The following is a 20139-nucleotide window of genomic DNA, read 5'->3' on the forward strand; positions in this document are numbered from 1 at the left end:
GCCGACTGAAGGAGTGGGAAGAGGGTGGAAGAGTGAGAGGGGTGGAAGGAGTGAGAGAGGGTGGAAGGAGGTAAGAGGGGGACAGAGGGTGGAGGACGAGGGTGGGAAAGGAGGGTAAGAGGAGGGACAGAGGGTGGACGGGAGAGCAGACTGAAGAGGGGGGGGGTGGGAAGGAGGGAGAGAGACGAGAAGGGAGGGTAAGAGGGGCAGAGGGTGGGAGGCGAGAGAGAAGGAGATGAGGGGAATAGGAATAGAGACAGACATGAGATTAACATTTACATTTTTAAGGCACTTAGCAACGCTCTTATCCAGAGCTGGGACTTACAAAATTGGTTAGAATCAGAAAGTATTGTCAACCCCTGTGACACTCATCTTTTGTCCATTGACTGAAATTGATACTGAGATGAAAACGATCAGTATTTGGACATTGACATATTTTGCAAAAACACTGCCAGGTATGATCTATGATATTGAGTTGGTCGTATTGTTATCGGTCTCACCATCAGGATGAACTTTAACCTGACAGTCTCTGACATGATGGAACATTTACTCATCAGGGAATTTCCACAATCCTTCAGTCTGGTTAAACTGTGAATGAACTCTGGAAAAAAGTGGGAGTTTGAAGCAAGGGTTGTGGTAATGGTTTTATCGGAATGTTGTATGGAAATTTTTCAGGGCGGAGAAGGAGTTATCTAGAACTCTGAGGACCACAGAGTTGAAGAAGATAAGTGTTCTCGTTACCTTGCAGGATCAGCTGCTGGCCCCTCAGTAGAACCAGAGGAGAGTACCAGGAGAAGGAGATACAAAACGCCTCAACAGGGGTCCTATTCGGTCTGCGTGCTTGTGGACCTGGTGTACGTGTGTTTGTAGTGTGGTGTGTGTGTGTACGGTGTTGTGTAATCTGTGTGTGTGGGCTGGTGTGTGATTGTGTTGTGACTGAGTGGTGTGTGGTGTGTACGGGTGTTGCTGTCGTGTGTTCTTTTGTTGGCTGTGTGTTACTGTGTGTGTGTGTGATCTGTATGTGGTGTGTACTGTGGCTGTGTGGACTTGTGTGTTATTGCTGTATGTGCTGGGTGTGGTGTTGTATGTCGGGTGTCTTGTCTGGTGCTGGTTGTCTAACTGTCTGTGTGTGTGTGGGTTGTACCTGCTCTGTTTGTGTGTGTGTGTACTGTTGTGTGTGTTACTGTCGTGTTGGTGTGTGACTGCTGTGTGTGTTACGTGTGTTGTGTGACTGGTGGTGTGTGTGTACTGTGTGTGGTGTGTGTACTGTGTGTTGTGTGTGTGACTGTGTGTTTGTGTACTGTGTGTGTTACTGCGTGTGTGTACTGCGTGTGTGTGTACTGTGTTCTAATTTACTGTCTCCCTCTGCCACCCTTCAGGCTCTAGAAAAGGCCCTGAACCTGCACCCTCCCCCCTCCTCCAGCAGCCACCGCGCCAGGGCACCAGTGGTAACCATGACGACAGGCCTAGTGACTTGTAACGGTGTTAAGGAACAGGTCAGTTAGACCACTTAGTTTACCCGAGGTAATCATCTTCCTCCCTCGCCAACTTAGTACCGAGTAATCATCCTCCTCCCTCGCCAACTTAGTACCCGAGGTGGTAATCATTCTCCCTCGCCAACTTAGTACCCGAGGTGGTAATCATCCTCCCTCGCCAACTTAGTACCCGAGGTGGTAATCATCCTCCTCCCTCGCCAACTTAGTACCCGAGGTGGTAATCATCCTCCTCCCTCGCCAACTTAGTACCCGAGGTGGTAATCATCCTCCTCCCTCGCCAACTTAGTACCCGAGGTGGTAATCATCCTCCTCCCTCGCAACTTAGTACCCGAGGTGGTAATCATCCTCCTCCCTCGCGCAACTTAGTACCCGAGGTGGTAATCATCCTCCTCCCTCGCCAACTTAGTAACCGCGAGGTGTAATCATCCTCCTCCCTCGCCAACTTAGTACCCGAAGGTGGTAATCATCCTCCTCCCTCGCCAACTAGTACCCGAGGTGGTAATCCATTTCATCCCATTGCTGTATTCTACTCTTCTTCGGGCCCTTCTCATCTCCCGCTATAGACGGGTACTGTAGTCACCGGGCCTCGGTCCCTTCTCATCTCCCGCTATAGACGGGTACTGTAGTCACTGGGCCAGACAAGACAGGTTTACCACCACAGTCATGTGAAGACAAGCCCTATCAGTCTAGTTCCACATAGCACTTAAAGACATCCCTGAAGTAATGACAGCAATAGGATGGACTTTCTCCTGATTTAGATGTAGTACAAACGGCTGTGTGCTTCACTTCCTGTCTGTTTTGAGGAGCACCAACTAGGACTGTGCTTTACTCCAGTTATATCTCAAACTACTGGAACATTCCTCTGCCTGGCTGAAAACAACCCCCTCAGTATTTCCAGACGTAGATAAACTAGACATGTTGTATAAATCCGAGTGACTGGGCGCTGTGCTTCCTCTACCTGCCTGCTTGCCCTGCCTTACTCTGACCGGGGTTACCGAGGTGTGTGTCCCTGTGTTCCCTGGTAAGGCCAGCAGCAGCAGGAGAGGCGTACCTCAGACCCCTCAGGCACCATGAACGGCCCCCTGAGCCCTCACTACTGTGGTCCCTTTACGCAGGTGGCTCCAGGAGGAGGGCCGGGGCAGGACGTCCGGACAATACACCACCAACCCAGGATACTCAACATCGCAGCGGCCGCTGACAGTGTAGCGCAAACGGGACATGGKGACTTCACACCGGTAAGGGTCCGTATCACAATAGATTTATTAGTGGAAACTGTTTTGCAATGGAAAACGAAAATAAGCGTTTTCTTATTGGACTTTTTCAGGTTGTCTATCCCTATTTTGGTTTGTTTTCTTTCCGTTTTGGTTCCTAGTGAATATGATCCAATACCAAATGGCCCGCGAGCCACTACCCCTAGATTATAGCTACTGACAGAGAAGCGCTTTCCCCTTGCCACTAAGCAGCTACTTGCTGTTTGGAGGCTTAGGCCGGGTTACCGTAAAGCACTTTGTGACAATTTATGTAAAAACGATATGAATAAAATGTGATTCCCGGTGCTGTCATCGTTCCCCCAGCCCAGAGGCTCCAGGTGGGCCAGTGCCGGAGATGGTTCCAGACCACCACCAGAGAACATGGGTACGCTGACACAACAGATGGCTACGAAAAAAAGGTTGCAAACTTCTGGAAAACCTGGTTGGAAGATCACCCGGAATCAGGATGCATAAGCAGGAAATTCTGGATCCTCCAACCAGGATATCTGGTTGGGAAAGTTATCTGAATTTTTTTWAWTTTTTTTTTGCAAAACTCTCTCTCGTTCTGAGTGGCTGATTGTGTGATTGCTTAGAGTTACACCTTTTCCTCTACTCTGTCTATAGATCAGTCCACCGCAACTGGATTTGGAAGAAGAGAGCGATAGAATATTGACCCTGGAAAGCACTAAGGTCCTCTTTGTTCCCTCACCGTGGAGCCAGCTGGGTGGTAGCAGCATGAATCAGTTTGTTTTCAGTTGACCAGGTGTGATTTGAACTATAATTTTCCTACTGAACTGTAGATATCCTGTTGTAATGTTGTTTATACTTGCCTTTTTATAAGCCTGTGAAACACTGTTTTCGCTCTTCAGAATTATATTATAATTTAGATGTTTCTTCTTTAACCTCATATAATCTTTTGGGAGATTCAATATCTGCTTCATATGATTCTATGCAGGAACGGAAGTCATTTGTGTGTAATAGGTTGAAATGATCAAAATGTAATATTTAAGACAATATACCTATGTGATTATCGGCTATTGGCGATCGTCCCACTGCAAAATATGTAACGTTTTTACAAAGCTGTTTTTTTTATTTACTCGTAGAGTCAAGGGGTCTATTATCCCATGTCAATAACAACAAATACTACTTGTATTCATTCCAACGATATATAATTTATATAGGTAAATTGCCTTGGAATTGGAATCCATAGAAACCGTAACCGTGGACGTTTTCATTTCTGAGAATGTTTTCAGTACCGTTGGTGTTCTAGAACTGTACTGTAAGTATAACTGTTCATACAGTGATTTGTTACAATACATTAAACTTGGGAAGTGAATTTAGCTGGTATGTCACGCCAAAAAAAAAAACATGATTGTGGTGATCATTTATTTATAATCTACTGTTTTGATGGTTGCATTGACTGACTAAATGTAAATCACTTGTCTTTAGTAATGCTGTTCTTTCTGTTAGTGTACTCCCAATATATTGTAGCTATTGACGTCGTATGTTGGTTACGGCATACATGCGCACGTACCCTCACAAGAGTACCCGATTCGCCAAAAAATGAGCAATGTAATTTCAATGCAACACCTTTTTTTGATTTAAATATTTGATAATCGATTGCAATATGTGTTGCTATCCTAAGGTAGACAAGTCCTCAACATATTTACCCCCAAAGCTGTCCAGTCATATGTCTGGAGGATTGGTTCATAGTTCGTAGTATACCCAGGCTTTGTCCCAATAGTCTTGAATGGCTTCCTTTCCTGACTTCCTTTCCTGGCTTCCTTTCCTGGCTTCCTTTCCTGGCTTCCTTTCCTGGCTTCCTTTCCTGGCTTCCTTTCCTGGCTTCCTTTCCTGGCTTCCTTTCCTGACTTCCTTTCCTGACTTCCTTTCCTGACTTCCTTTCCTGACTTCCTTTCATTCCCTAATGCTGACAGTTGATAGCACTACTGTAGGCTGGTTCTGGTTAGCCTACCTGAGCGCTCTGCTAGCAGTCTATGGTCAGTATACTGTAGGAGCTGTAATATGTGAATTTTATATTGAGTTAACAGGGTACGATTGGTCTCCGTCATATTGCTTTAACCTGTCCGTCATGTCTTCTTCTTTTTTTTTTTTATCAGAGGAGAGGAAACAAAGCTTTTTTTGTTTAATTCTTTTTTTAAACGGAGACTCGGCTAACCCCCAAGGATCAGTCAGTCAGCGATTTACCTAAGTGATAAACCACCTCAGCCAGACTCCCGGCCCTGGTCAAAAGTCCCTTTTGCTGTTGGGGCCACATCCCTGACTCCGCTGGCTTCTGTCTCAATCCTGTAAGACCAGCAGCTCCATACTAATGCCTATCTATCTACAGTATCTATCCGYCAGAACCTCTGTGATACCGGCAAGAGCCGTTTTGAATTCCAAACCCAGCCTTGTACCCCAAGTCCAGTACCCCCAGGTACTTCTGTTGATCAGAGGATTGGATAGGTGTTGACAAAATGGTGCAGAGTTATTACTATATTGCTTATACTTTACCGATGCTTTGATATCTCCACTAGTGTCTGGAGATTCAAGGGGCGAGGGGTTGGTCACTACCCTAGAGCTCCAATCCTTCTGATGTGTGATTTGGTTTGGTGGTGAACTAGTCTTCTGTATCTCCTGAATCAAAGCTACATAGGATTGCATATGTATGGGTATTATAAACCTTTTGTGTATGTTGCATTCAGACTGGTAAAGATGGGTGTTTTATTCACAATGTTCACTGTAAATCCACTTGGATTTTCAGACTTTTTATTTTTTAAAGACGTTAGATTCCAGAATGGTCCAATAGTTGAATTGCACTTTGAAAGGAATGCTTTTGTTTTTTCCCCCTCTGGCAGTTGTCTTTTTCTAGTTTGTAGTTCTGGAGTTTTGCAGGAGGCAAAAAAAGCACAATACCTTTTTGTATTTGACTGGCTTAATAAACATATCCTAAATGTCTTCGTACATCTTACTCTGGTGGTTGTCATTTTAAAGTTTTTCTTTGTTGACCTAGACATTTTGTGAAAACATTTGAGTGGCCACACACACCACAGTTCATCATCGTTTACAGGAAGAACTTGGCACCATGTTGCACTGACGTGATTTATTGACATGAATTAGTCAGGCAACGGCAGTGGGTAACCAGGCGTCTGGTCTGGGTGGCAGGACCAGGAGGTAACATGGCTCRCAGGGTTACCAGGTCCAGCCTGAATGCACTGAAGGACTGGCCTGGACCCTAGACTCAGGTTTGGCACCACAGACTCACTGTTTTCAAGCCTCACCGTCATACAACATGCCACCTCTACGACCAGCGACCCTTACCCACTACCACCACAGCCAGCCGTTCATTTGAATTGATTGACATTTCTTCTACAAATCAGTTGAATGATGTTCTATTCTACACATACATGGCTTGTCAGAGGTTTTTTGACAAGGATTGGGAAAAAAGGTGTTGTATGACATTGGTTTCCCTGATCCAGATTAAGCCTACTCTTGGAACACAATGACCGCATACTCATTGGAGAATTTCCATTGAAAGTGCTTTAGTCCAGAAAGAAGAGGCTTAATCTGGACACTGGAAACCAGTCCACTGTGTTTTCATGTATCTAAAAAGGTAAATCTAATAAATCTGTAGGCTGAATTTGAACTTTCCATCAAGGTTTGGATGAATTTCAATTCAGGAATTTACTCCACTGAAATGGAATCGTCCCCAGCCCTGATAACACAGGCGGCATTCCAAATGGCACCATGTTCCCAATATAGTGCACTACTTTTGACCAGAGCCCTATGGGCCCCGGTCAATTGGAGAATTTCCAGTAGTGCACTATATTGGGATTAGGGTGCCATTTGGGACACGCAGGCAGTAAAACCTTAGTCAATGTTCTGCTGGGTGGACTGGGAGAAGAGTTGACGGAGGTATTTGAGGATGTCCTCCCGAACCTCAGACACTGGGACCCGGGGGTACCACCTCATCACGGGCTTCCCGTCCGGTCCGACCAGGAACTTCTCAAAATTCCACTTGATGTCGTTGATCTTCAGGGGCTCCCAGAACAGCCTGTTGGTGGGGTTCCCAAAGCTGTCCCCTACCGGCGGGCAGGAGTTCTAGAAGACAGGGTTATAGTGTTAGAACAGTTCTAGAAGACAGGGTTAGAACAGTTCTAGAAGACAGGGTTAGAACAGTTCTAGAAGACGGGGTTAGAACAGTTCTAGAAGACCCGAGGTTAGAAACAGTTCTAGAAGACGGGTTAAGAACAGTCTAGAAAGACGGGGTTAGAACAGTTCTAGAAGACAGGGTTAGAACAGTTCTAGAAGACGGGGTTAGAACAGTTCTAGAAGACGAGGTTAGAACAGTTTCTAGAAGACGGGGTTAGAAACAGTTCTAGAAGACAGGGTTAGAACAGTTCTAGAAGACAGGGTTAGAAACAGTTCTAGAAGACAGACGGAAGGGTTAGAACAGTTCTAGAAGACAGGGTTAGAACAGTTCTAGAAGACAGGGTTAGAACAGTTCTAGAAGACAGGGTTAGAACAGTTCTAGAAGACAGGGTTAGAGGGTTAGAACAGTTCTAGAAGACAGGGTTAGAACAGTTCTAGAAGACAGGGTTAGAGGGATAGAACAGTTCTAGAAGACAGGGTTAGAACTACCGTTGGGCAGGTTGTGTTGTCCTATCAGAAGGATGTTACCGGAAGGATCCCAAGTCATACTCTTTTTGGACAGAGTGCATCAGATACATAGGCTAAATATACTGGGACAAAGGGGCTCTGTTTCGCTCGCTAGGACGTTTTTTTTCTTGTTCACATTTTTGGTGAAGCATGTCTTCCCTTGGCAACCATGAATACAGCCAGTGTTGTAGGCCTAATGACACCTGCTGAATGTCCATAATAAACCACTTCTCTACCTTCTTAACAACACTATCAGCAAGGCAGGTCCTACAGACTCTAATTTTGTCCCACCTGGACTACTGTTCAGTAGTGTGGTCAGGTGCCACAGAGGGATCTTTGTCTCAGAACAGGGCAGCACAGCTGGCCCTTAAATGTACACAGAGAGCTAACATTAATCATATGCATGTGAATCTCTCATGGCTTAAAGTGGAGGAGAGATTGACTTCATCACTACTTGTTTTTGTAAGAAGTGTTGACAAGCTGAATGCACCGAGCTGTCTGTTTAAACTACTAGCACACAGCTCAGACACCCATACATACCCCACAAGACATGCCACCAAAGATATACTCACAATCCCCAAGTCCAGAACAGACAATGGGAGACACACAGTACTACATAGAGCCATGACTACATGGACCTCTATTCCACATCAAGTAACTGATGCAAGCAGTAGAATCAGATTTAAAAACTGACAAAATACCCCTTATGGAACAGCGGGGACTGTGAAGAAGACACACACACAGGTACAGACACACATAAGACACGTACTCGACACACACGTACACATGGATGTTGTATTGTAGATATGTTGTAGTAGAGTAGTGGCATGAGGAAACACACTAAATGTGTTGGGTAAAATGTTATGAAATGTCATGTAATATTTTAAACTGTATATAACTGCCTTAATGTTGCTGGACCCCAGGAAGAGTAGCTGCTGCCTTGGCAGGAACTAATGGGGATCCATAATAAACCCCAGGAAGAGTAGCTGCTGCCATGGCAGGAACTAATGGGGATCCATAATAAATACAAATACAAATGACCCTGTTTGTAACAGATGTCTCTTTCCATTCATTAAATGGCGCGTGCACAGTGCACTGTTTGGAGGCTGGGATTATTTGGAGTGGACGAACGTGAGCAGCCGGAGGTAACCTACTTTTTGAAGTGATTTGTTTGACAATCAGATGAAAACATAATGACTGGTTGTGTTCATGCCACAATAAAAATGTAATACATTTGTACCATTAAATGGCATGTCTTTACTATTAGACCTATTAAAAACAATGTCTGTACCCAATAGACCCAGTGAATGTCACGGTATAATTCTCACTGTGTAACACAGTTGCAAATGTGTTATAGAGTGATTTTGCCAGCTGTCACATCCACAGTATCTGTCCAATAATTCAGTCAGGATTATAGTGGGAAGTAAGTCGCCCACAAAGTGTTATTGGCTCCGCTGTACACTAGGARGACAACAATCWGTCACTTGTAGGATGGCAGAATTCTGATAACTTTTTWAAAAAATGTTGAATTTTTCCAGAAGTCCTGGTTGGAGGTTTTTGGGTTTCTGTAAAACCTGGGAATATTGAGTGCGTTTCCCGATTTTTTTTCAACTCTAATCACTTGCTTACTTTAAGGAAAGTGTAGACTCCTTGTTCTGTGTCTCCGTTCACATCCCCCCTTTGGAATAGCAGGAAGTTTGGAACGAATCCATTTCCTGGTCGGACATGCCTGGAACCCAAGGAGAGAGAGATCCACTTATCACTGGGCTGCCTCCCAAATGGTACTCTATTCCCTATATAGTCCCCTACTTCTGACCAGGGCCCATAAGGCCCCATAAGGCCCTGACCAGGCCCCATAAGGCTCTGACCAGGCCCCATAAGGCCCTGACCAAGGCCCATAAGGCCCTGACCAGGCTCTGACCAGGCCCCATAAGGTTCTGACCAGGGCCCATAAGGCTCTGACCAGGCCCCATAAGGCTCTGACCAGGCCCCATAAGGCTCTGGTCAAAAGTAGCACGGTATTTAGGGAATAGGGTGCCATTTGGGACACAGGCACTGGCTAGACATGCTTTTGAGAACTTAAAGGACCTTTTTAATGGGTGCGCAAACTCACTAAGCTATTGCCCTAGATAGACAGACTATGTGACACGAACACGAACCACAACACTGTTAAGCCTCTTATGCATACAAACTCTGCTTTTACTAGAGGTTAACAACCCAGGTTATAAAGCCAAATATACTGAAGGCAGACACTGGTGAAACCAGGGTTTCTAGTCTGGTGTCTGGTATACATGGGGTTTAAGCTGGCCAGGAGTAGAGTCTAAGGTGGGCTAGAGGGACCAGATACCATAGGAATGTTGTTTTTTCTTCTCAGAGTGAGCTATAACTTAGGGATCTGTATATCGCTTCTCAGAAACTGATCTCCCGATCCTGGGATGTTTTTCCCAAACTAAATGAAGCTCTGTTGATTGACAGAGGATTTGCCTTTATTGGCATGCAAGACACTTGCATTAGTTTCAGGTTTATTTCACCTTCATAATAAAAACATTGGTAATGTACAGTATATCATATACATTAGACCACTTTATATGTATTTTAATGACTGTTCAATTGTTAACGGGTCTTTGAGATAAACAATACTTACTTTAGAGTGGCCAGAATCTCATGATTGTCTCCTGGCTCCTGTTTTCCAAACTGATTGGAGGGGAACCCGAGAATGGTAAACCCATAATCCTTCATCTCCTCGTGTAGTGCATTCAACTCTGATTAGATAACACACACACACACACACACGCACACACACACACACACACGCACACGCACACGCACACGCACACGCACACGCACACACAGCTGGATTAAAGGTTTTATAATAGAAAGATGACAACAACAACAAGATCAATCTGATAAACTCTTGGGTAACTTGAGGTCAAAATCAGATTTCTAAACAACGTACAGTAAGTATGGCGTAATACTACAGTTTTCCCTGTTCTGGTCACATATGGACTAGCCTTCGTGTTTGTTGCAGAGCACTCTAGGGGCTCTAGCCTTCGTGTTTGTTGCAGAGCACTCTAGGGGCTCTAGCCTTCGTGTTTGTTGCAGAGCACTCTAGGGGCTCTAGCCTTCGTGTTTGTTGCAGAGCACTCTAGGGGCTCTAGCCTTCGTGTTTGTTGCAGAGCACTCTAGGGGCTCCATTCCTAGGATCAGCTTTAACCGACAGCTGCATTGCGGTTGTTTTGAAATGTGTCGGGAGTTGAAACTGCGTTAGCTCTGTCAAATCCGCAAGCGGCTCCCGGCATTATACCTAAAGCGGACATTGCCATTGGCTGCACGGAGTCGCATTAACAGACTTTGTTTACAAGTTCCAACACTGGAATATGAGATGTAATCTGCACCTCCATTAGGCTGATAGAAATCCTCATTATTTAGTTGAATGATTTTTCTATTTGAGCCTCATTATTTCTATATAGCCTACACTTCCTCCTTCTGGGTGTGGCTTCGTGACAATGATCACAAGAGCAGCAGCTCACCGATTGTAAGAGGGATTTACAGGGTTTTGGGGATAAACTAAGTGTGGGTAAAYTTGGGCTGTATCCAGATGTTCATATCGTCGTACCGTTTTCTGTACCATACCAGGGTATACGATAGTATCGAATTTGCACACAAGCGGTGCTATTAAAAAAACTATTTAGGCAACAGGCATGTTGATCCAGGAGGGGATTGAATGTCTGCTATAATAATCAAGAAGCTTGATCTTGACATCTAGCAGGTTAGCAAAGCAGATGCATAGCTGGAGCCCTGAGCTGGATATAATAGGATTTGATTATATCTATGATTATATGTATTAGATTTCTTAGTTATGAGCAGTGGCGTAGCACGCACGCCGGTATTGAAAGTCATACAGCCTGGTATTTAGAAATACCCCGGTATACGGTATAAACGGTATATCGCCAAAGACTAAGCGTGGAGCCAGTTTACTGTGAAGCCTCGAGTTAGCCTACTGCAGTTAGCTAACTCCACTGTTAGCCTACTGCAGTTAGCTAACTCCCCTGTTAGCCTACTGCAGTTAGCTAACTCCACTGTTAGCCTACTGCAGTTTGCTAACTCCACTGTTAGCCTACTGCAGTTTGCTAACTCCACTGTTNCTACTGCAGTTTGCTAACTCCACTGTTAGCCTACTGCAGTTTGCTAACTCCACTGTTAGCCTACTGCATTTAGCTAACTCCACTGTTAGCCTACTACAGTTTGCTAACCCCACTGTTAGCCTACTGCAGTTTGCTAACTCCACTGTTAGTATACTGTTATAATGTTAGTCTTAAACCAGACAGTCTTACCCAGGTACTGGAAGGTGAGTCCTCAGTAAGTGGCTACGTTGATGAAGAGGACGGTCTTCCCCATGTACTCACTGAGGGAGACAGAACGACTCCCATTCAGTGTCTTAGCTTTGTAGTTATAGATGGTGCCACCTTTGGATGGGTCACACACCTGAGGATCAACACACACACACATTTAAACGGGTTATGCATATTCTCTGCTGTATAGCCATTGTCCCTGAAGTGTGTTTATTTATGCATATACTTTCTTGTGGTGCTATCAGCTGTTTGTCTTAAGAAAATAGGCCAAAGCACATAGAACCAGTTTTCAATCTTCAACAAAAATCGAAATTAATCAATGACATCCAATAGTGATATCTGTCCCTCCTAATTGACCAAGAATGTAGCCACTGGTATTCTACTTGCTTTACATAATGAATAATGTGTATTTATCTGTCTAGGGTTGTCCTCGACTAAAATACATCTTGGACAACCGAGTGTCGCCTGTTCTTTCGACCAATAGATTTTTCCATTTATATATATACACACACCCTATGTGTTTTAATATATATGCACTGAGCTTGTCTGATGCTTTAAACCAGGGGTGTCAAACTCATTCCATGGAGGGCCTAGTGTCTGCTGGTTTTTCCTTTCAATTAAGACTTAGACTACCAGGTGATTTCCTTACTAATCAGTGACCTTAATTCATCAATCAACCACAAGGGAAGACCGAAAACCCGCAGACACTTGGCCCTTGACCGAATAACACGCGCTTTCAGCACGTTTGATGAAATAATGAACACAAAAATGACTCAAGAGAGAGCCAGAGATCAAGATAACCAGAAAAAGAAAAAGGTATTCCCAACCCCCCCTCCTCCCGCTGCTGCTGGCCTGTCAATACGCTCCTGAAGGTGCGGGTAATAGGCATGTGGAATGCCAATTTACCTTACCATTTCAATCAGTTATGATTTTCATATGCACATTTTCATGGAACAATTTAATTTCAATTATAATAACGTATTTGTGTTCTATTGCCAACTAGGTAAAATTAGCCTACATAAAGCCAACAAATAAAAACATTGTAAGTAGAAAATATATCCTATATATCACATTGGCATGGGGGTTTGCATAACTATTCACCCCCCCCCCCCCAAAGTCAATACTTTGTACAGCCACCTTTTGCAGCAATTACAGCTGCAACTCTCTTGGGGTTTGTCTCTATAAGCTTGGCACATCTAGCCACTGAGATTTTTTCCCCATTATTCAAGACAAAACTGCTCCAGCTCCTTCAAGTTGGATGGGTTCCGCCTGTGTACAGAAATCTGCTCAATTGGATTGAGGTCTGGGCTTTGACTAGGCCATTCCAAGACATTTAAATGTTTCCTCTTAAACCACTCGAGTGTTGCTTTAGCAGTATGCTGAGGGTCATTGTCCTGCTGGAAGGTGAACCTCCATCCCAGTCTCAAATCTATGGAAGACTGAAACAGGTTTCCCTCAAGAATTTCCCTGTATTTAATGTCATACATCATTCCTTCAATTCTGACCAGTTTCCCAATCCTTGCCAATGAAAAACATCCCCACAGCATGATGCTGCCACCACCATGCTTCACTGTAGGGATGGTGTTCTCGGGGTGATGAGAGGTGTTAAGTTTGCGCCAGACATAGCATTTTCCTTGACGGCCAAAAAGCTCAATTTTAGTCTCATCTGACCAGAGTACCTTCTTCCATATGTTTGGGGAGTCTCCAACATGCCTTTTGGCAAACACCAAACATGTTTGCTTATTTTTTTCTGCCCACTCTTCCGTAAAGCCCAGCTCTGTGGAGTGTACGGCTTAAAGTGGTCCTATGGACAGATACTCCAATCTCCGCTGTGGAGCTTTGCCGCTCCTTCAGGGTTATCTTTAGGCTCTCTGTTGCCTCTCTGATTAATGCCCTCCTTGCCTGGTCTGTGAGTTTTGGTGGGCGGCCCTCTTTTGGCAGGGTTTTGTGGTGCCATATTCTTTCCATTTTTTATTAATGATTTAATGGTGCTCCGTGGGATGTTCAAAGTTTCTGATCTTTTTTTATAACCCAACCCTTATCTGTCCTCCTCCACAACTTTGTCCCTGACCGTGTTGGAGAAACTCCTTGGTCTTCATAGTGCCTGCTTTGCTGGTGGTGCCCCTTGCTTAGTTGTGTTGCAGACTCTGGGCCTTTCAGAACAGGTGTATATATACTGAGATCATGTGAACATATCATGTGGCACTTAGATTGCACCACAGGTGAACTTATTTAACTAATTATGTGACTTCTGAAGGTAATTGTTTGTGTATGTACATTACATGAAATCCAAATAAAAAGAAATTTAAATTTACAGGTTGTAATGCAACAAAATAGGAAAAACGCCAAGGTGGGTGATACTTTTGCAAGGCACTGTAGGTTGTGAGCTCAAAAGTGTCCACATGACAACGGTAAAGGACTGTACACTATATATATATATATATATATATATATAATATATATATATATATTATATTATATATATTATATATATATATATATCAAAAGTATTGGGACATCCCTTCAAATGAGTGGATTCTGCTATTTCAGCCACACCCGTTGCTGACAGGTGTAAAAAAAAAATGCACACAGCCATGCAATCTCCATAGACAAACATTGGCAGTAGAATGGGCCCTTACTGAAGAGCTCAGTGACTTTGAACGTGGCACCATCATACAATGCCACCTTTCCAACAAGTCAGTTTGTCAAATTTCTGCCCTGCTAGAGCTGTCCCGGTCAACTGTAAGTGCTGTTATTGCGAAGTGGAAACGTCTAGGAGCAACAACAGCTCAGCCGTGAAGTGGTAGTCCACACAAACTGCCAGAACGGTACCGCCGAGTGCTGAAGCGCATGTAAAGTTCGCCGCCATTGGACTCCGGAGCAGTGGAAACGCGTTCTCTGGAGTGATGAATCACGCTTCACCATCTGGCAGTCCGACGGATGAATCTGGGTTTGGCGGGTGCTCAGGAGAACGCTACCTGCCTAAATGCATAGTGCCAACTGTAAAGTTTGCCGGAGGAATAATAGTCTGGGGCTGTTTTTCATGGTTTGGGCTAGGACCCTTAGTTCCAGTGAAGGGAAGTCTTAACGCTACAACATACAATTACTTACTAGACGATTCTGTCCTTCCAACTTTGTGGCAACAGTTTGGGGAAGGCCATTTCCTGTTTCGCATGACAATGCCCCAATGCACAAAGCTTGGTCCATACAGAAATGGTTTGTTGAGAACGGTGTGGAAGAACTTGACTGGCCTGCACAGAGCCCTGACCTCAAACTCATCTAACACCTTTGGGATGAATTGGAACGCTGACTGCTCGTGGCTGAATAGAAGCAAGTCCCACCAGTAATGTTCTAATTTCTAGTGGAAAGCCTTCCCAGAAGAGTGGAGGCTGTTATAGCAGCAAAGGGGGGGACCAACTCCATTTTAATGCCCACGATATTGGAATGAGATGTTCGACGAGCAGGTGTCCACATACTTTTGATCATGTAGTGTATATTGAAAGCATTAACATAAATTAAGTAACCAAACAAACATTGTAGATTCACACAATTAAGTTATGAAACAATGAATGCGCGCAAAATGGCGGGAGAGAGCGCACTCTGGAGAGAGACGTGCCTTGTGCATCTCTTAGCCACACTCCCCTTTTTGACTCAACATTTTAAATTATACCCAAGAAACATTACCTTCACACACAGGCTTACTGTAGGCCTGAGGAATGCTCTCACAAACGGTGTCAGGTCCAAAGCAGTAGTCACTTATGGGAAACCAATGCAATTGAGAAACGAATGCAATTTCACTTATTTGATCAATTTTATTAAATTGCTTGGCTACCAAGACAAATAGTCTCGCGGCACGCGTGATTTATGGACTGTTCCATACGCAATGGATTAGTCCACTGAGACAAGGCGCAAATCAGACAGGTAAGGTATCTCATGTATCATGAAAAATTAAATAAATTGCGACTGCTTGACAACAACAAAAAATCTCAGTCGGCCAACAGTTTATTGACCAAATAATCAACTAGTCGACTAAACAGGGTCAGCCCTAATTGTATCTATCGGATGATGTTATTCTTTTTTTTTTTTTTTTACGATTCTCAGGTGGCCAGTGGTTTTCTGGAAACGTCCATTCCACCGACGTGTCACTTACAATGATAGTAAGATAACAGGCGAGTTTTGCGTAATGGTTCGCGTGACGCTCCAAGGATAAGTCAATATTTAGTCCCCTGATAGAAATAATCCATTTAACAAAAACCACTGGATTGTGAAATAAACAGAATCATTACTGACTACAACAAAACGATCAAAACAAAGTGCCACCTGTAAAATATTAGCCTTGGTAGCAATTTAGTTCTCCCAACCATATTTTTCAAAGGAAATTCTATTGTGTCAATCGTAATATCACTAGGCTATATAATATATTAATCGATTTACAGAAGGGAAATTACCTGACTGAGTGAGTCGTCCGCAGCCCAGGGCTTTAACAGCCCCAGTAGAACCAGAGGTAGGACCCACAGACTCTCCTGCATGCCTCGCATCGTCACAGTGAGAGGGACCTGTCCGCTCCTTCTCCTTCCCCTGGGACCGAGTTAATCATCTATTCAGTGTGATCTTTCCACGCAGTGACAACAAGCTGACGCACATTTCACTCTCAGCCAATACAAATCCAGAGCCCAGTCTCCAATGTTTGTTTTTTTCTCTCTCACTGGGCTTCGTGTTGTTATTTATCACTTTTATAGTGCCAAAGACGACTGCTTTTTGACAGAGTAGACATCCAGATAGGTCAGTCCCCACACACACTGACAAATGACAAAATAGATATCAAGAGAGGTCAGTGACCACACGCTATTCACAGCAACACATCAGGAGTTATTTTTAGTATTTTAATCAAAATCTGATGTCTATCATCATCACCATGTTTGATGTGGCAGAAATACATTTACAATTATGATAGAATTGATTAATTCTACTAAATAAGCAACCATAATGTGTTAGGATGAGTAGGCCTACCAGAATACAAAATGTCACTAATGTCTAGCCAACAAAAAGAGAAATTATATTTAACTGCCTCCTTCAGTTTTCTGCTGTTACCATGGTGAGCTGAGCCTATTGAACGTTTCTAGAACATCTGTTAGGTATGGGCACATGTTCTCATTAAACAAAAAAACGATCCAGTCACGGTGATGATTATAGATTGTTTGTATAGAACATTCGTCTGTTATTGCAAGAACATTCTTAAAACACATTTAGTTCGGTTCTTTAAAGGTTCCTATAATGTTTCATTAGGTTGTGGGAACCGTTTGGTGAGAACAATGTGGGGACATCACAAAATATATGTTCCCAAAACACAAAAAACGGTCCAGTTTCTTTTAGGGTGCAAAAATACATTCACCTGACAAAAACAGATTATTTACCATGTCAGCTCAGGGATTTGATCTTGCAACCTTTCGGTTACTAGTCCAACGCTCTAACCACTAGGCTACCTGCCGTATTCAATAGGCCAGTGCTGATCTTGGATCACTTTAGCTCGCGAAAACCTTTCTTCTTGGTATGTCGTGTTTTCAGCGGTGACATGCGCCCACGGTTGGCTCCATGTAAACTTTAAAAAAAWATATATATATTTCACCAGTTGAGAACAAGTTCTCATTTACAACTGTGACCTGGCCAAGATAAAGCAAAGCAGTGCGACACAAACAACAACACAGAGTTATGTGACATATCATGATCAAGTCTATATACAGTGTGTGCAAATGGCGTGAGGAGGTAAGGCAATAAATAGGCCATAGTAGCAAAGTAATTACAATTTAGCAGATTAACACTGGAGTGATAGATGAGCAGATGATGATGAGCAGATGATGGTGTGTAAGTGGTGATACTGGTGTGCAAAAGAGCAGCAAAGTAAATAAAAACAATATGGGGATGAGGTAGATTGGCTGGGCTATTTACAGATGGACTATGTACAGCTGCAGCGATCGGTTAGCTGCTCAGATAGCTTCAGCGATTTTTGCAATTCGTTCCAGTCACTGGCAGCAGAGAAATGGAAGGAAAGGCGACCAAAGGAGGTGTTGGCTTTGGGGATGACCAGTGAGATATACCTGCTGGAGCGCGTGCTACGGGTGGGTGTTGTTATCGTGACCAATGAGATAAGAGATAAGATAAGGCGGAGCTTTACCTAGCATACGACCTATATAAGAGAGACCCTGCGAGCCAGTGGGTCTGGCGACGAATATGTAGCGAGGGCCAGCCGACTCATGAGGCATACAGATCGCAGTGGTGGGTGGTATAAGGCGCTTGGTACAACAAACGGATGGCACTGTGAGTAAGACTGCATCCAGTTTGCTGAGTAGAGTATTGGAAGCTATTTTGTAGGAATGACATCGACGCCGAAGTCGAGGATCGGTAGGATAGTCAGTTTTTACTAGGGTAAGTTTGGCGGCGTGAGTGAAGGAGGCTTTGTAGCGAAATCGAAAGGCCGATTCTGACATTTGATTTTGTATTGGAGATTGTTTGATATGAGTCTGGGAAGGAAGAGTTTATAGTCTACCAGAGCACTAGGTACTTGTAGTTGTCCACAGATACAGTGGGGCAAAAAAGTATTTAGTCAGCCACCAATTGTGCAAGTTCTCCCACTTAAAAAGATGAGAGAGGCCTGTAATTTTCATCAATAGGTACAACTTCAACTATGACAGACAAATGAGAAAAAAAATTCCTGAAAATCACATTGTAGGATTTTTTATGAATTATTTGCAAATGATGGTGGAAAATAAGTATTTGGTCACCTACAAACAAGCAAGATTTCTGGCTCTCACAGACCTGTAACTTCTTCTTTAAGAGGCTCCTCTGTCCTCCACTCGTTACCTGTATTAATGGCACCTGTTTGAACTTGTTATCAGTATAAAGACACCTGTCCACAACCTCAAACAGTCACACTCCACACTCCCACTATGGCCAAGACAGAAGAGCTGTCAAAGGACACCAGAAACAAAATTGTAGACCTGCACACAGGCTGGGAAGACTGAATCTGCAATAGGTAAGCAGCTTGGTTTGAAGAAATCAACTGTGGGAGCAATTATTAGGAAATGGAAGACATACAAGACCACTGATAATCTCCCTCGATCTGGGGCTCCACAGCAAGATCATCACCGCCGATGGGTCAAAATGATCACAAGAACGGTGAGCAAAAATCCCAGAAACCACACGGGGGGACCTAGTGAATGACCCTGCAGAGAGCTGGGACCAAAGTAACAAAGCCTACCATCAGTAACACACTACGCCGCCAGGGACTCAAATCCCTGCAGTGCCCAGACGTGTCCCCCTGCTTAAAGCCAGTACATGTTCCAGGCCCGTCTGAATTTGCTAGAGAGCATTTGGATGATCCAGAAGAAGATTGGGAGAATAGTCATATGGTCAGATGAAACCAAATAGAACTTTTTGGTAAAAACTCAACTCGTCGTGTGTTGGAGGACAAAGAATGCTGAGTTGCATCAAAGAACACCATACGTACTGTGAAGCATGGGGGTGGAAACATCAATGCTTTGGGGCTCTTTTTTTTCTGTCAAAGGGACCAGGACGACTGATGTCCGTTAAAGGACAGAATGAATGGGCCATGTAACGTGAGATTTTGAGTGAAAACCTCCTCCATCAGAAGGGCATTGAAATGAAACGTGGCTGGGTGTTTCAGCGAATGTGACAATCGATCCCAAAACACCGCCCGGGCAACGAAGGAGTGGCTTCGTAAGAAGCATTTCAAGTCCTGGAGTGGCCTAGCCAGTCTCCAGATCTCAACCCCATAGAGAAATCTTTGGAGGGAGTTGAAAGTCCGTGTTGCCCAGCAACAGCCCAAAACATCACTGCTCTAGAGAAGATCTCATGGAGGAATGGGCCAAAATACCAGCAACAGTGTGTGAAAACCTTGTGAGAACTTACAGAAAACGTTTGACCTCTGTCATTGCCAACAAAGGGTATATAACAAGTATTGAGATAAACTTTTGTTATGACCAAATACTATTTTTCTACCATAATTTGCAAATAAATTCATAAAAAATTCTACAATGTGATTTTCAGGAATTTTTTTTCTCATTTTGTCTGTCATAGTTGAAGTGTACCTATGATAAAATTACAGGCCTCTCTCATCTTTTTAAGTAGGAGAAACTTGCACAATTGGTGGCTGACTAAATACTTTTTGCCCCACTGTATTCTAGGTCAGAACCGTCCAGAGTAGTGATGGTAGTCGTCTGGGCGGGGTGCGGGCAGCGAACGGTTGAAAAGCATCATTTGGTTTTACTAGCATTTAAGACAGTTGGAGGCCACGGAAGGAGTTTTGTATGGCATTGAAGCTCGTTGGGAGGTAGTTAACACATGTCCAAAAAAAGAAGGGCTAGA

At 43.8% G+C, this 20139-nt stretch overlaps 1 protein-coding gene and 1 pseudogene across 1 annotated transcript; one reads left to right on the forward strand and one right to left on the reverse strand.

Annotated features, from left to right (window-relative positions):
- LOC111967066 (TNFAIP3-interacting protein 1-like) overlaps positions 1–3873 on the forward strand; it is a 35352-nt pseudogene extending 31479 nt beyond the window's left edge.
- Positions 3874–6086: 2213 nt separating this feature from the next.
- LOC111967176 (glutathione peroxidase 3-like) lies at positions 6087–16343 on the reverse strand. The gene is made up of 5 exons (XM_023992036.2): positions 16206–16343; positions 11740–11890; positions 10050–10167; positions 9035–9134; positions 6087–6847 (listed from the first exon to the last, which is right to left on the reverse strand). Exons 1-5 carry the CDS (start codon positions 16293–16295, stop codon positions 6617–6619), a joined length of 690 nt encoding a protein of 229 aa, XP_023847804.1. The 5' UTR covers positions 16296–16343; the 3' UTR covers positions 6087–6616.
- Positions 16344–20139: the final 3796 nt, after the last annotated feature.

The sequence above is a fragment of the Salvelinus sp. IW2-2015 genome, linkage group LG8 (genome assembly GCF_002910315.2).
Source record: "Salvelinus sp. IW2-2015 linkage group LG8, ASM291031v2, whole genome shotgun sequence".
Taxonomy (NCBI): domain Eukaryota; kingdom Metazoa; phylum Chordata; class Actinopteri; order Salmoniformes; family Salmonidae; genus Salvelinus; species Salvelinus sp. IW2-2015.